Source organism: Pterocles gutturalis, unplaced genomic scaffold (assembly GCF_000699245.1).
Source record: "Pterocles gutturalis isolate BGI_N339 unplaced genomic scaffold, ASM69924v1 scaffold18689, whole genome shotgun sequence".
Lineage (NCBI taxonomy): Eukaryota > Metazoa > Chordata > Aves > Pterocliformes > Pteroclidae > Pterocles > Pterocles gutturalis.
The window spans coordinates 3,521-21,248 of record NW_010131074.1 but is presented as its reverse complement, the minus strand read 5'-3'; the positions used below and the strand labels follow the sequence as shown (position 1 = coordinate 21,248).

At 46.3% G+C, this 17,728-nt stretch overlaps 1 protein-coding gene across 1 annotated transcript; it reads right to left on the bottom strand.

Moving 5' to 3' along the window:
- Positions 1–258: 258 nt before the first annotated feature.
- Positions 259–17,451, bottom strand: GNB5 (guanine nucleotide binding protein (G protein), beta 5; the record flags this gene model as incomplete). Its single annotated transcript, XM_010080475.1, has 10 exons — positions 259–1,241; positions 1,580–1,746; positions 2,770–2,866; positions 5,502–5,550; positions 5,671–5,762; positions 8,927–9,070; positions 12,922–13,054; positions 14,537–14,613; positions 15,393–15,434; positions 17,253–17,451. Coding segments are annotated over 10 exons (1,012 nt in total), but the record flags the coding sequence as incomplete, so codon positions are not given.
- Positions 17,452–17,728: the final 277 nt, after the last annotated feature.

Here is a 17,728-nt window from a genome sequence, read left to right as displayed (position 1 = left end):
TTTCAGTAACTCACCATTGCTCATTCTCAAGTCCAGCTACAACAAAACTATGTCATACCAGTGGGAGATTACCATTAGGGTAAGGGCTGTACGATTTGGCTTGTGAGGTTTGACCTGCATTTGTATGAACTTATACTGCTCTGACATTGCATTAAGGACCTTAAAATGGGCATATACTGCCTTATTAGGGTAAGGGCTGTACGATTTGGCTTGTGAGGTTTGACCTGCATTTGTATGAACTTAACACTGCTCTAACATTGCATAAGGACCTTAAAATGGGCATATACTGCCTTCATACACATTTAAGCTACATTGCCCTGCCAAAGTGGTATGAACTGCTCAAAATGCAAACCACAGAATGACTACGATTGACTTGGAAAAGATTTGACCATCACTATAACGGTGCTTAGTGCTTAGCGTGTAGTATTCCTTTATGTCAAAGAAAATTCACTCACCAAGTGATACAATTAAAAATTTCTAAGAAACTACTGGTTAAGTATTACCTCATGATTATGTAAATCATGTTTATATCCCTCATCTTTGCAGTTTATCATTTTGTATATATTTAGATTCTTTATATTCAGGTAGAGAGATGAAATACTTATTTCTATATAAAAAGATGGTAGGAAAAAACAGGGATCGAAAGGCTTCCTTTTTTGTACCAAAAATACATCTTTATGACAACAGCCAGTACCTCCACAGTAGGCCCTTTTCTCCTCTACTTACTACCAAGGTTCAGTCATCCATAATGCCATCACAAAGTATCAGAATTGTTTTTCTTTCCACTTTTCAACATCAAAATTCAATGCATTACTACGGAATGTTTCCAAAGTCTTATGCTACATCCTGATAAAATCAGGAATCTTTTTTTCTTTTTTTTTTTTTAACTTTAAAAAGGAACTCAACTCATGCAAATAAATACATAATGTCCACTGAAATACTCTATGATACAAGTGACTTCAGAGAAAAGTCCCTTTATAATTATCCAAACTAGTTCTAATAAAGAAGATAGTTTCAAAACAGAAGTAAAAACATTTCATTTAGCTACAAGATGATGTTTGCTATGTGTTCAAGCAGATTATATTTTCTACCTAGTTGTGTTAATCTGTGGGTTGAGTGTCACTCTTCTGTAGCGTAGCAAATACTTGATTTTGAGGGGTGGCTTTTTAAATAAGTTTTTGTAGTCCAGGGTATCAGTCTTCATTTGATTCTGCACACAGGATCTCAGGTTAAGCCCAGATCTGCAGAGAGAGATTTGAACAATCACTTATGACATTGACTATTTTATCAAATGTTTAATTAAAATTTGTCAAGGCAGTCAGATTAGTGGTACAGTGTATCAGCAGCAATGATATTATTTAACCCATAAATTCAAAATTCCCTTAACAGTTCAGCTAGCACTTTGTGGGGAATTTTTCTAATTTGAATTTTCTGTTCATGTTTTACACGTGGTTTTATATCCTCATTAGTCCCTCTAGAGTCAATTTTCCTGTAACAACCCTTCCCCCTCGCCCCCTTTTTTTAAACAATCAAACAAACAAAGAAAGAATCACCCAGGGCAGGTGCTCCCAGCACTTACTCGGAGAGTGTGGTCCCAGGAGCCCGAGCAGAATGCTGTCCCATCAGGAGAGACCCGCAAGGTGCTGACACGATTTTCATGTCCAAACAGAATGGATACACGAGACCCTTTCAGCACATCCCAGACATTTATGGTGTAATCATTATAGCCTGCGAACAGCAGGCGACCTACGAAGAATGAGATTTTACAAAGTGAGGTCTTAATTAGGTAACATGTCTCGACTGCAGCAAGGGCCTTCTGTGGGACATCCATCACCCAGCGAGCCCTGACCCAGCTCTCCCGTGCCACAGCAAGCCTTGGCCACTGCGTCCCCCAGGCCAGCTGTGCTCCTGTCAGACACCCCTGCTCCACTGCTGAGCCACCCATATTAAAACTTCTCAGTTAAAAATATAGTTAAAATAGAGTTATATTATATAGAATCTGTTCAGTCATTAAAGATGAGGGATGACTCCAAATCACGACAGACTGAAGAGCACTTCAACAGCCAGTGCAGGGTAATAATATTTTGCTCGGACTTTATGCAAGAAGTTGAATACAAATGGCTGAATGATTAGTAGACAATTTGGTTAAGTGATTCATTGTCCCCAACGGGACAAGCTGTGGTGCTTGTGACCACGACAGAGACATTTGGCTCTGTCCTGAGCAGAGGTCAATTCACCACCCACTCATCCCCTGGCAGGGTGACTGCAGGAGCTCTGCATTTGTGCTGGGGCAGGAGAGAGAAGACTCGAGTTCATGTCTCTGGATCCGTAGTGAAAAATGGGAGTGTCGCTGTCTTCATGCTCCTCTGACATACTATCTATTCATCATTTATTATCCTTTTATAAACTATTTATGTAAGTGTGCTTAATAGTCTAGTTGCATTTCATCTTTCCTTTGAAATGCTTTTAATCATTATTGTGAAATTCTAGCCCAGCTGTAGTTAATGGCAAAATATTTCCTGCCTTCAGTTAGGCCAGGAAAATACTTTTCATTGCTACAATGAAGCAACAGCCACCTAGGTTATTTAAAGAGTAATTGTTTTTACAGAGGCAAAAAAAAAGTCTTCCATGCATTAAATGCTTCTTTTGGTACTTAGTATTACTTTTAATAAATTTTAATAATAAACACTTTATCAAATTAAACTGCAAAATTTTACGGTTCCCCTCCAATCCCAGCACTAAGGATAACCTCCAAAGTTCAGGTCTCACCGCTGAGAGAGAAGTCCACACTGGATGCTCCAAAAATGATGCTCTCTTTGGAATATATTGCTACTTCTCTGTCTGCACGAAGGTCATATAAACGACACTAGGATTAAAACAAAACCAACACACATGCCTCAGTAAAGGCTGGAGTCAATGGGAGTGGGAAGGATTGCAGCCCAACAGGCATCACGGGAAGCGGCTGCTTGGCTTCTTTCCTTCTGCTATTTCTGCCCACTGTAACTGGGATTCCTCTGGAGTCTAACAGGGATCTAAGCAGCACAAGGCTCTTTTGTATAAATTGAGTGAAGAACTTGCTTTTTCCAAACCACTTCTCTAAGCCTCCTGCCTGTCCTGCTATAAAGAGATGAGTGGTGGGCTTCGGACCACGGCTACCCACTGAAAGCCCCCCCACCCTCTTGCTTCTTCACTGTGGTTTCCTACGTATTACAGCATCCTGCTGCTGGGGAGATGCATGGGGAGACAGTCTCTAGAGACAATTGTTTAGCCACAGCTGGAGTCTGGGAGACACAGCAGTAAATCTCTAGTCATCTTTGAGAACACAGACCCAATGGCACGGTGCTCAGACAGTCCCTTGGCACAGGGAAGCCTAGATGCTAGTCCTTGCTCCGAGTAAGACAGGAGAGCAAACAGCCCCTGCCCTTCCATGAGGCCTCTCTGTCTGAAAAACCTACATGAAAATAATTCAAGCGAAATAATAGATTTTTATACAGATCTTTGGTTTTCATTTCTCATGGAAAATCCCCAAGCACCTCTGCAACCTGCCCTTCCTGTTTTTATCCTTTGCCAGCACACTTAGGCTTGTTTAACATGGAAATAACGTATGGACAGACCAGCCTTCACTGCCATGCAGACAGGCAGTCTGTTAGCCCTGAAATCGGGATGCAGTTTTGAAACTATCTGAACTGAAAACCTTCCTCAACAAGTTAAGCTTAAGCAAACACTGGACAGATGAGTTTGATAATATTAAGACTTTACTAATGAAAAATGGGTGGTATTTAAGCCTGCACATAAAGGAGAGGCTGTTTCATTCGCAGGGCAGTGGGGAGCTGCCAGGTATGTGAAGTCCAGGTCTCCCAGTGCTCCACGCTGATGAATAAGTCCATCAGACTGTCCTGACAAAGAGTCGGGGTCACCGCAGGTGACAGCACTGCCATGTGAGCACACTTTTATTGTTTCCCTCCAGACAGTCAGGATTATCTGTTCCTCGAAATCCCAAAGCACGTAAATCAGGTCAAGGATGCCAGTCAGTGTATCAGTCCATAATGCAGAAAACACCAATCTCTTCATTTAAAGAATGAAGTAGATGGAAACTGCCAAAACCTCTGTCAAAAGTATGGAGATGGAATTTCCCATTCTCCTGCTCAAGTTGGGGGTGTCAGGAATAGTTAAGAGAGAAAAAACCCATCAAATAAATTAATAAGCACAGGAGCCCAGAGCCTGTGGTACTGGGCTTAAAAAGAGCGTGCTCTCATTGGAATTTAATGATGGACAATTTCTCCATCTCACTCCCTCAGCATCTCAAGTGCTCACAGTACTGCATCCGAATGTGCAGAGAGGCACTGGGCTCACCACAGAGCTAGAGGTATTAATTTATAATCACAGCTTTTAAGACCAAAAAGCAGCGTACACTCTCTCCAGAAGTGCCTTGGAGGTTCTCCGCATCCAATGAAGACAGCGGGAATGTTTGTGTTGCGTTTAGCTAGTATTGGAGCAGAATCAAAGCATGCTCTGAGGGCAGAGAATTTCAGAAAGACTCTTCACCCCCAGCAACTCAGTGTGATGTTTGAATAAAAAGGAGAAACAAGGTGCCAGGTGCCTCCCAAATGCCTGCTCTGGAGTTACCCTTGGCTGCCAGCTCAGTCCCTGCAGGGCTGTGGTACAGGCAGAGCCTGGTCCCCCATGCGGACCCACCAGCTGCAGCCAGAGCCACCGTCCAAGTACATCACTCAGGGGGCCAAAGGCACCAGGAGGTAAGGGGCATTTTGTGTACAATGTGCTGACCAAAACTACCTGTCAATACATACTGTTCCCCTCCTAGAAGCTTGCTCATAGGTAAGTGACACCCAGTAAGAGCTATTGTATCATTTAGGATGACCTGGATGCGGTGACTCATCGCAGTGCAGAGCGTTGGCAGTGAGTCAGCCTGACGGGCAGATGTAGGTGGCCAAGGCCACCCTAGGGCTGTGCTCTCAGGATGCCCAGGGCCACGGAGGCCAGCTGAGAGGGTCTGCCCAGCTCCATGCTGAGCCCACGGCCGCTCTGCTTGCTGGGACATGCACAGTCATGTGCAGGCTCCCTTCACGCCCTTATACTGGGCTGCTCCTGGTGACACAAGCTGCAGCATTTCATCTGGTTCCTCCTACACTGTGAGCAACAACTATACGAAGCCAAATCTTTTCCAGCACAACTAATTTTGACAATGAAACTTCAAAACATAGAAAATCTGAAATGAATATTTGGACAGTACCTCACCTAGAAAAGTTTGCAGAGGTGACCTACAAAGCGTTACTAGATTTTCCCAATATCATCATTTCCCAATATTTAACCTATATTATATTATAGCATTATTATTTATGCAACTTTGGTGTCACAGGCCCAGTTTAGTCACTCAAAGTCCTCTGTGGATCTAGGCTTTTAGGAAAAGTCCTAGTCTTTTAGGAAAATCTGACTTGGGAAGTAACGGAACTTCCCTAAATTTGGTTGCTGAATTAACATACCGTGGCATCGTCGGAACCAGAGGCAAAAGCATCTCCACTTGGGTAATATCTGTGCATGAGTAAAAAAAGATCAGAACACATTACATTACTGGGATGAGGTCAGACTTCAAAAATAGAACCAGCACATTGCTCAACATTGCAAATGTTTCTCTCCCAGAAGCATACCGACCTGACACTGTTGATATCTGAATCGTGAGTTTCAAATGACTGGATGCACTGACCAGATCGCATATCCCAAACCATGGCTTTCTTGTCACATCCCTAATAAGACAAAAAACTTCACTGCAGTTGTGCAAATGGTGCCATTCACCCCTCACGTGCCTGATACACCTCATGAAGCCCAGCTACATTCAAAGGCTCTGAACATCACAGCTCTGAGGGGATTTTACCAGCAAAGAAGTGGCTGCACAGGTACCCCCAAGCCTGCAGCAGAGCACACCACAAAGGCTGGACCCTCAGCAGTGCTACAGACCAGCACGGGCATAGCGCTGCCGTGCAGCACGGTGGGGTGCAGAGGGGCCAGGGGTGTTTGCGCAGGCAGTCCCCTACAAACCGGCACTTGCAGCCCTGCTCTGCTTGTGCTGCAGCCCTACCTGTGCCTGCGGTCCCATCATGCCACACAGCTGCACAACTGACTCATTCCCTTACCACTTAACATGCCCAATATAAAAAATTAATACCTGGCATTTAAAGTTTTATAACCAATTCTTTTCATACGCTGAAATAGAAAATGAAATAAGCGCATCCAGAGAATCTGTTGCCCAGCCTCCTACCAGCATTAACCCCTGCTGTGGCTCTGCACCCGTGTGCTCAGTGGTGGGATGAGAAAAGAAGCATAACAGCATTGCATTTCATTGTCGGGCTCTCACCTGCCCTTCCAAGCTGTGCTTTGAGAGGATCATTTAACACTGGGTGCTTGCTCAGCACCCTGAATGCTTTGGGCAAGGGGCTCAGCCCACACAGTCTGCAACGCCCTCGGGGCAGGAACCATCTCATACCCGTGGGGCCACGCTCTCAGCTGCAATGTCTTGCTGCTGTCACAATCACAGTGACAGGAAAAAGAACACGGACTTTTCTTTTAAGAGTGATGGGAGATTTTAATAACGATGACCAGGCCATAAGGAGGCTCAGCTCCGGGGCGCTCAGCCTCTCTGGGGCTGCGTGGGAAGCACAGGGCAGGCGGCTGCTGCTTCTGCCGAGCTAGCACATCCTGCCCAGCAGACCATGTCACACTTTATTTATTTTTAGGCAAATATGATTGCTAGTTAAATTAAACAGGCTCTTCACAATTCGCATCTTTCTCTCGTTTTTTAAAAATTCTCTTCCTAAATGAAATCCCTTTTTTTTTAACTAATTATGTCATTATTTAAAAGAGGCAATGTTCATTTTTACCAACTCGTGGTTTCTGCACAGGGGAAGCCAAAGAGAATAGAGAACATTTTGGACTCAGCATATTTCCCTCTCAAGCCTCACCACAACCCCAGCCCAGCCTTTCGTATTGCTCCCATGTGTGCTGTTCTTACTGACCTCTCTGGGAGTCTGGGGGCAAGCCCAATCTGACAAACTGGTGCTTTGACTCCTAAGATTTTGAAGGAGAAACCAGCAACCACCTGCAGAGAGATGGGCCCTCTGAGTGCCATCCAACTTGCCCTGAGGAGCAATGCTCAGCAGGCACTGAGCACAACAGCCAAGGATGGAGCTCTGAGCTCACCCACGAGGGCTGGCATTTTCAGTTAGGTCGTTAAATGTACGACACCCAGCCTAATGCTGATGTGTTGGCATTGCTTATTCCAGCTCAAGGTTACTGTATTACTGTATTACATAGGCACAGAGAGTCTGGACTATAAAGTCCAGCTTTGCTGCCTTTTCCCTTCCACAGTCCTTGATTTTATACTGTGATAGGAAACTCCTGCCTACCCCGCCATACCCTCAGGTTGCACTGTTTTGGCTATACCTGCATTGACACGATGTAAGACAGATCTTCACTGAACTGGTATTTTGCATGTGATGGATTAAGTGGGTCCCTGTAAGCACGGACATGCCCAAGCTCTTAGCAGCACCATAGCTGCTTGTGATTCTTTGCCCTATAATAAGCTGAGCTGTTCCCAGGGAGAATGAATCTATCCTTTCTGGGAAGCAAGCTCAGTGACAAGAAAGCCTGGGACGAGTAATGCACTTGGATGGAATTAGCTTTCAGTCACGCTTCGGAGCAGCTGTGCTAGCAGCAGGCAAACTGGGCCAGCGTGCTGCGCTCTGCTCCTGATGGGACAGACAAATTTGATAAAAGAGCTGTAACAGAAGAAGTCCAGGTTTATTGTGTAGGGATGGGACCATGACACACATTACAACAGGTGCAATCCCCTAATCCGTGGTTGGCAGCCTCTGGCACAAGGGCCTTTTCCATCATCCAGGACCAGCCCTGGGCTAGCACTGGTAGGGCTCAGAAACCAGGTACCCTCAGCAAAGCTTCTGGTGGCAACCTGCCTCCAGTAAGAGAGGTCATCTCGCAGCTCCTGCCAGCTCTCACCTGCACACTCAATTTCTGATGTAGGAAAGACCAGGACCACCTCAAAAAGGAGCTGAGCCCCATCCCATTCACCTTTATGCCTCGCCTGCCTCACTGCCAGGCTGCATGCCAAAGGCTTGGCTGCCCGGGAACAGCAGTCCACCAGCAGCAGGGCGAGATTTGGAAGATGCTCTGGGTACTTTCCCAGACCAGTCCTGCAGCCCCAGCAAGGTTTGAGTGTTCCTCTGGGCCAGGACAGGGAGTGGGCAGTATTCCACTGATGAAGGGGTGGTAAATGACTCTGGTACTGCTGGATGGAACAGGGGACTCAGCAACAGCTGAAGATGTGGCCACACCTCATCTCCCTGCTCCAACTTGAACGAGGGTTCAGCCAGTGTCCAAGCCACCCCTTGGCTTCTGGGGAGCGGTTGAGGGACATAGTGGCACACACATTATTTGCAGCCCCCCTTCGATGCCCTGAGTAGCCGCCTGGCACACCACATCTGTCTCCAGAGAGCTGGGCACAAGAAAGAAGACAAATGTGGGAAGCTGTCTACTGCGCCAGGCTCCTATCCACTGGGGCTCACACCTCCGCTGCGGTACAAGCCCGCTGCTCTAACTCTGAGCCTTTCCCTTCCCGCAAAAGGCGTTGTTTTGATCTCAGACTGGATTGCTTTGGTGTGGGGTGGAATTTGCTAAGTAAGCAGAACTGCAGTCAGACTGGCTGGGTGGGTTTGACCCCACAGTCAGGGGTTTAATTTGCTCCAGCTTCGAAAATGTGCTTGCAATGAGTGGATTGCACTGGAGCTTCCAAAACATACTCCAGCACTCTCTCAATAAGATCACGAGCCTCCAGCTTTGCTGCCTTTTCCACTCCATAGTCCTTAATTTTATACTATGATAGGAAGCTCCTGCTTACCCCAGAGACAAATGTATTCCCTGTTTCAGAAGGGGCTAGATCCAAGCACAGGACATCAGCTCCATGACCATGGAAACTCTGTAGAAGCTGCCCACTCTCAACATCCCACAGAGCACAAGTTCCATCTCCACTTGCTGTCAGGATCTACAGGATGTGGCAAGAAGAGTCACAATACAAAAATCAGCAGATGATCTTCAAGTTCACAAAGAAACCATTGACATCCTACACATACACCACAGACAGCTTTAGTTTAATGAAACATTATGCAATAAATCAAAGCCATAAACCCAATGTGAATCTAAGCACACTTTATATTTTTTTATTTTTAAGAAAAGAAGTTAGAGTGGAAAGGAGAGCTGTATTGACACAGCTATACACTACCCAGTGTTTTAATAATGGTCAGTTTTGTGTGGTGAGGTTTGGAGAACTGATGGCAGTAAGGTTCTGCTAGCACTTCCGTATCTGCCAAAAAGGAGGCAGAACCAGACTGGTACTCCTGTGGGCCCCTGTATTTAACCCTATCCATATTTAGGCTGCTGGAATTCAACCTGGGTAAAGAGAAGTACTGTTGGAGTTAAGTATACCTTTTTAACTCTCTAAATTTTTTTTTCTGCTTGAAATAGTCAGGTTACACCCAATTAATTGGGCTTAAGATATGGATTTTCTGAAAGGGAAGTAAGCCTGTCTAGACAGTTGTTTGATAAGTCCATCACCTCTCACTTGTCCAAAACCATTTGTGTGTGAAAGGGCTTGAACACACAGTGACCGAACATAGCTCACAGCTTCCCTCATCTGCTACAGCGCTTGCAGAGAGCACATGTGATCAGCGCTTGTTATTGTGGCTAAATCTTGATGATGTTCAATTGTTCAAAATTTCCCCTTGGCACCCAAAGCTGTTATGCAATCACATTCTGTAGGTTGAAAGGGTCGCTGTGCACTGGTGTGGAAGGAGGGCTCTCAGCCTTTCTCATGGTCGGTGAGAAAACTCAGGGGAACCCAGTGGGTAGTTATTAGTTAAAAATAAAATATTCTTCAAGAGGAAAATGATCACACAATCATTAAACCATTTGCAGACTTGCAGAAAGGTTAAACACTGAACTTGTTTGACAGATGCTCCAAAAACTCCTCCCATAAACAGAGGTCTGTAAAGTTGCAGAACACACTGTTCCGAATCCTGCAGTACAGGCACATTAATACTCTGAGATTATAATAGCAGAAGAAAGTCCTGACTTGTCCTTCTGGCCAGCTTTTGAGCCTAGATCAATGAACTTCTCTGTTCTGAGGAAAATTTGTACTTGGCTGAGCAATGAAGACTTTCAGCCCTAAGGACTTGCTCTTGCATGTAAGAAAGACATGAGGGGAACAGGAGACACTAAAGGTGTAAGGGAAGGGTCTGCTGGCAACCCAGAGCTCCACACTTAAAGAGAAACGTTATGGATTCAACTTCAGAGTATTGCTATTGAAAACCAAACCAAAACCTCCAAAAATCCCAAACCAGAAGGGAATTAACAATCTTTGCTATTAGACTCTGGGTTGCTGTGTGAGGGGCTCTGGCCATGCTGGATGGGGAACCTGCGCCTGGCGCCTGGCGGCAAGAGGCAGCACTTGCAGATGGCAGGGGACAGCAGGGGACAGCAGGCGACAGCAGGACACAGCCCCTGCTCACCAGGAGCACCCACACCAGGGCTGGGAGCAGCAGCAAGAGCAGAGGGGCCACCCTCACCTCGGGCTCCTCCACCATCACCACGGGCCCCATCCTGCTGCTCAGCCCGGCCGTGCTGGAGTATGGCTGCCTGCCCTGCACACACACTCAACATCCCAATTAACTGCTGCTATTAATACACACGGAGCTTTGTCACGTGGGGAGCATTATCACAGCGCAGAGCTGTGATACCTAATTTAGGCAGCGAGTCCCCAGCTCTCCGTGCACCGGGGCAGGGACGCTCGCTCTGGCCAGGCTGCTCTGGGGCACCTAGAACAGGGTGTGCTGGTCGCCCAGCCCTGCAGCTCAGCGCTCCGCTTGCCCGGGGTGGGAACAGGAGGAGGAGCAAGGATGCACCCCCCCCCCTTTCAGCACCCACACAGGCTAAGAGTGGCTTTAATCAATGATGAGCAGCCCCCAGATCTCTCCCTTGCACTGCCAGATGCCCATGGCACGCCAACTCCTAAACCCCTACCCTGTCGTTCACTCCTCTGAGGGAAAATTGAGCAGCAGTGTAAGCCAGCAGCCAAGGCAGAGCAGCAGCATTCACAGCACCTAGCAATGGGTGCTGGGTGCTGTGGGGGCACTGACCTGGGGGACCCCTCCAACACGTGCTGGGGCCACTCCAGGACAGTGACCGTGTCTCTCAGTGACACAAGCTGGCAGAGCAGAGCTGCTCCGCAGCCAGTGGGGAAAGTCCTGCACAGTGTGCTTGTTGCACTGTGCACCCTCAGAGTTACTGAACAATTTTAATTCCAAGGCTGTTATGCAAAAGGAAGAAGATAAGAAATCTGGGATTCTCTAGGATCCCCTGCATAACAGTGTCCTAACAGAAGCTTTGCCAGCCCACTTGCTTGTATTTGTTTCAATAATAACATGCAGTGATATAAGCGAACATTTATAAGCCTATCGATCACAAGACAATTTCTTTTTCAAGTCTTCAGAAAAATCTCTGAATCACTGAATATAAAGCACCTAAATCCACTGTGGTATTACTTAACCATAGTAGTACATTACCATTAATATCCATGCAGTTTGCTGTATTTAATGCACAGAAAAGAGATCCAACTTTTTTTTTGTTATGAAAAATAAATAACTTTTTCCTTTCATAGGATTTAATCATGATGCACATAGGTATGGACAAGAAAAGAGAATATTGGTTTTCTATCTCATCAAAAATATTCCACTTAATTTAGACTGCTCTAATTACACAGGGCTCCTGCACTAAACCAGCCTGAGCACTGGGTACCTCCACCACTTGTTTCCATGGCAATGGGCTTAAATTAGCACTTCAGAGCCAGTACAGAAACCATAGAATGACAAATAACAACATACTCTGGGGCATCTCATGTCCTGAAATAAAAAAGCAATGAGAGCTGATATTTCCTTCAGAAGAGCTCCAAATATCTGTAAGAAGGGGACAAGGTATTCCCTTTCCAGCAGCTCTGCTGACGCAGAGAGCAATGAAAATGCTCCCCTCTGACACTTACTCTGCTGCAGAGCTGCACTGAGCAGAGCTTCGATTAAATTAAAAAACAGAGAGGACAAGGGGATCATCCTGGCTCCTTTCATCATCCTTCCTGCTCCTGGAGAAAGAGATCTTTGAGATATTCACTACAGAGGAAGGCTGGCCTGGTCTCAGAAGATCTGCATTTAGTTCCTGGCTCTGCCATCATCATCTCCCACTGCAGGCCCCTGTGCTCCAACCCCCAGCTGCGAGATGGGGATGGCATCACTCCTTTCCCTTGAGGGAACACACCACTGCACGTATGGACAACAGGGCTGGCCCTGTGGGGCCATCCTCAAAATCAAATACCTCACTTGGTACACACAAAAAAAGCTAAGAATGAAAGCAAAAGCAAAGTTGGCTGGATGTCCAGGACAAAGCAGGCAAACAACACAGTCTCCGTCGGTTGGCACAGCACGTACCCAACCTAGTCCTAGCCGAACTGTGTTTTTAACTATTGGTATTAGTTTGAGCTCCTAAAAGCACAAGTCAGCACAGACCCAGCAAGCAGAGAACGCACAGGTACCAGCAAGCTCCCTCTGCAGAAGCAAGAGGCCTTTGCAGGGCACAGGCATGACAGCCCGGCCACGGGCTGGGACAAGCATTCCCTGACAGCAGCTCTTGCAGCACCTTCATTGCCCCCATGAGGGTTTTCCAGCAGCCCCTGCACAGGACAGGACATGGCCCTGGGTGCCCCTGTGCAAGGAACATTACTTGCACCGTGTAGGAGTGCAGCTCGTGTCAGGTGTTGCTGGACAGCGAGCAGAGGGGAGGGAATCCATTTACCTGCATGTCTGAGTTAGTGAAGCTGCAGGCAGACAAGTAGTTTGTGTGCATTGCAACCGATTTCTTCTTTGCAGCCATATTTTCATTTTTGTCAAATGTCAGAGGGTACACAGAACACTTGTTGTCCAGGCCACTAAAGAGAGTAATAATAGCAATAAGAGAGAGAGGAGAACTGGTTAAAACTGCAACGACAAAAGGCGAGTGGTGATAAGAAGGAAACCACCTGTCAGTGCTGCGCTGCCAAACCCTTAAAGTACCGACTTCCCTGTATTGTGCTGCCCGGGATCTCCCTGTGCAGGGAAGCCCCAGCTGCCTCACCAGCCTGGCTGCTTTACAGAACTGGAACAGCTGCACCTCAGTATTTTTTACCCTCATCGAGTTTATAAATGGCACTGAATGAAACCTCACGAAAGTATAAACTGAGAGGTGACATAGCAGTCACCTTGGGGTTAATGTTTCACATACGGCCAAACCGCCATTTTTGTGTTGACAAATTTAAGCATCATTATTCACCTATCTTAATAAATTTGACCTAACTGCTATGGAAGAGATGGTATAGCAAGTAGTGGGTGTGAGGACAGGGATTTTAGAGGAGTTTGGAAAAAAGGCAACAGAAGCACTGATCTCTGTCGCTGGTGTGTCCCTCCTGGACAGTTGCATCAATGAAGCTGTGTCTCCCAGGCCAGATGTGGGACTCCTTTCTAAGAGTCTGACCCTTTCTAGAGCTGTGGTAGATGAGCCCTGCCCTGGTCCCTGGGATGCCAGCACACCACCAGCTGCTGGTTCTGTGCCTTATATTATGTACACAGCACTTAACTGACAGCACAACAGAAATACAGTGGTAGGTACTGCAATGCATGTATGCCCTCCATGTCTCTCCTACAAGTATGAAGGCAAAGCTTTCTTGCCATTCTTTGAGTTTTAGTCAAAACCATACAGTTTCTGGACTCCCTCTCCACACACGTGTATGGAGTCTGCCTGTCTGTCCCAGTCTGCTGCTTTCTAGATTAGCAAGCTGCACAGTGAAGTCTCCCTTTGTTCCCTTCTCTTGCCCCAAGCTCGCTTTGTCTGTCTGATCCACCCAGTCCCTTTTAAAAGATGTTTTGCCAACATCTCCTCTCTTTGTTTTCTCCCCTGCATAAACTCAATTTTTTCAAACCTGAGCCCTCAGAAAACCTGGAGAAGATGATATCAAGGATGGGGTTACTTCTCCCCATTCCATCTTGGCAAGATCTATTCATGTGCTGGTAATCATTAATGACTAACATTCTCTATGTTGTAGAATAAAAAGTGCAAAGTAAGAACGGGGTTAAAACCACTCTCTCTTAGAAGATATATCCAACACACAAACAAACTGGAACAGGGAAGTTGCATGCATACAGAATTCCTAACCCATGATACAAATGCTGAAAGGGGATTACTTTTCATGCTTGCACAAGAAATGTTATTGCACTGAAGTCAGTGGAGATAATGTGTACGAGCCATTATGGGAATAGAATCAGAGGCACTGAACGTAGTCCTTACACCCACAATCAAGACACGCAAACTTCTATCTGTCAGCATTTGAAGGCACTGGGACACCACTACAAATCAGCTGTGGAAACTGGGAACTTACCCACAAGCAATGGCACATCCAGACGGGGCATACGCACACGCCATCACCCAGGTACATGGCATCGTCACTGCATGTTCCTGAAACACAGCATCTCTTTAAACTGGGATGTCACTGTTCCTCTAATCGGGGCAAAGAAAACAGTGTGGAGTAGCAGGTTTGGTATATCTGTGGGACATCCTTAGGGTCAGTGAAAGGTACCAGTGTTTCCTCCAGCCATAACTCATGTGTAAGGCTGGGACAACCCCTACTGCAGAACCCAGCAGAGCAGCAGGAGGATGGCTAGTCCCTTCCTGACACCTTCCACCTTATTCCTGAGCCCCAAACTCATCCCAGAGCACATTTTATTTGGGTTCCTCAGTGCTGTAAAAGGTCCCCACTGCTGCAAGTGCAGACGTGAGTTACAAGCAAGCTGTCTTTTCTCAGCTGTGTGGAGCAGGGTGCCACGAGGCAGAGCTTGGAGGAGCAGCAGCACCATTTCACAGGGAACACACGGCTGAAGGATCCTGGGTGATCACACACGGCACCTGCTACTGGGGTTACCCAGGGAGGGCCTCTGTGTTGCTGCTGGGCTGTGCCCACAACAAGGAGCCCTCCTTGTCAGCAAAGAGGCTGGATCAGAGCCTCCCGCTGGAGACCACGACAAACCCCAGTGCCCTGACGGGGACTTTGCTCAGAGGCAGGTCAAGGGAAGTGGTTTGCCATGAGCCCCTTGGTTTGAGGTGCTGGTGGAGGTTTGCATGTTATCCCATCATCCCACTGCCTCCTGTGACACCTGAGAGCCCTTCAGCCCTCCACCTTACCCCACCCTCATTTGCCTTGTGCACAGAAATGTGAATTTTGCTGAAGTGTCACTTACCTTGTTGGTAGTGAAGGAATCCCACACGATCACCTTCCCATCCTAAATGAAAGCACACAGAGAAAGAAATTGAGGCCTTCCAGAGACTTGTCTGTCAGCCTGCTTCCCAGATTTGGGGAAAACTCTGCTGCTCATTTCCATTCCCCAGTCTGTTATGTCATGAAATTTTTGCCTACAGTTTAACAGCCCAATAGTGTCAGCAAAGCACTGAGCAGACTCTCCTCAGTAGTGTGAGTTTGTCTTTGAACCAGAAGAAAAGCTATCTCCTCCTCGCTGAGATGACTGATGTTGGCTTAGAAGACCAATTTACTTTTTATTTCTTCCCCTCCGCTTTTAGCAGGTTTATGAGGACTCCTCTCACGTGCAGCACACACCATGGACAGGAGCACCTCCTCAGGAAACTCTCCTCGCTGAGATGACTGATGTTGGCTTAGAAGACCAATTTACTTTTTATTTCTTCCCCTCCGCTTTTAGCAGGTTTACGAGGACTCCTCTCACGTGCAGCACACGCCATGGACAGGAAACTGCCACTGGTGAAGCCTCACCTGCCTCTGTTCAGCCACGATGTGTTTCTTCCAGCCTGTAATCACCACCTGCAAAGGCAGTCACCTCTCCCGAGTGACATCTGTCAGTGGCCCAGGACGGGGCCTTCCAAATACCAGAGGTGACCTGTATTACAAATCACTTGCCGAGCTGGCAGCGCTCCTGGGGACTGTTTATGGACACTGCACTGTTTCCTGGCTTTTCCTGGTTTTCCCTTTACTTCTCACCACACTTACTTAACCTCCAATTATCCATTGATACAATCTGCTAAATAGCCATCCTAAGAACACTCCACAGAGAGCAGCACAATCACTTTGTGTATGCCAGCTACGCTCATGCCAGCTACTTTGCCTTACGCACGTAATATTTTTATCCTGCCTGTATCATGAAAGCAAAATGCTTATTACTGAGCAGCAATTGTTGCTCTACCTGCAGTCACTACAGCTCTTAAAATAGAGTAAAAAATGGAAAAATGCATTACAAGTTGCCTGTTCAGCTTTATGATTTACACACTAACATTTTAACCACTTTAAAAAATGTGACATTAATTATTTAAAAATTATTCTCTTTGCGGAGATCACCATGAATGGTAAAAACTCACAGTAACTGAAGGTGCCTTGCAATGCAGATTGCCTATTTTTATCCCTCAAGTGAGACCCCCTGACAGATTTCATATAGGTCATTGAACAGCTGTGAGATACAAGCTCACTCACTGCCATACTGGGCTCAGGACGAACCAGGGGATCTAGAAAGTAATTATCTCATTACCTCCTCCAGCTCATGAGACTGGTCTTGAGCAGGTGTTAGGACTGTTTCTCAAAATGCCCAAGTAAATGCAGTAATTTTGGCAGGATGTTTGAAGCTTTCAAGGTTGCACCAATCATACAGACTGCAGAAGAGATTTCTGTGCCCAGAAGTCTCTAGAAGAATCAACATTTCTTCCCTTCCCTTTTCCTGATTGTTTTCTCTGAACACAGAAACTGAAATTGTTACTAAATATTTTATCTGTAAAGAACAAGGAAACAACAGTGGCCTCTGCTGAGTTCTATTTTCTATTGTAGTAGGGAATATGGGGAAAATCTAAATATGACTGGACAAGAAATATTTAGCATGTTAGCTACAACAGGTGTAGTGATGACCAGAAGCTTGGATTTCTGCTCTCTGAACAAATACATTGCCAATGAACTGCTTTAAGGGTATCTTGAAAACATTTACACTATACCCAGGTATCATCTCCAAAGAGAGGCACCCAGCAGAGCCAAAAGATTTGTCTAGCACCCAACAGTAGCTTTGAAAAACATCTGTCCAACAGCATACCTGGGAAGAGCTCACAATTCTTCTCTTGTCTTTGCACCAGTCCATACAGAGAACTTTATTCCCATGGCCCTTCAGAGTCCTCCTGGTCTTCATCACAAACTGGCCCAGTGCCTCCACACGCTCTGCCACCTGATGAACTGCAAACAGCTGATGGTTAGAGAGCCCTGCATCAAAGTTCTGCCCTGGCAAATCTCTATGTCTATGAGTAACATCTCTTGGAGGAATTAATTCATGAAGTTTGAGTCTATGGTGCAAGCCAACGAACTCTGCTTCAGAGCTGGCAGGTGATAAAACCAAGGTGGGTGGTGTATGAACGTATTCTCCAGATAAAGATAAGGATGAATTCACTCAGGGCTTGAATTCCAGGGCTGGAGCAGCTGAAGCTCTTGCAGATCATTACACCCAAATATAACTGTCAGATTACCTCCTTGGCCCCTCTTATTGGGAAATCCTCAATCTGAGGCTTGAAAGTACAC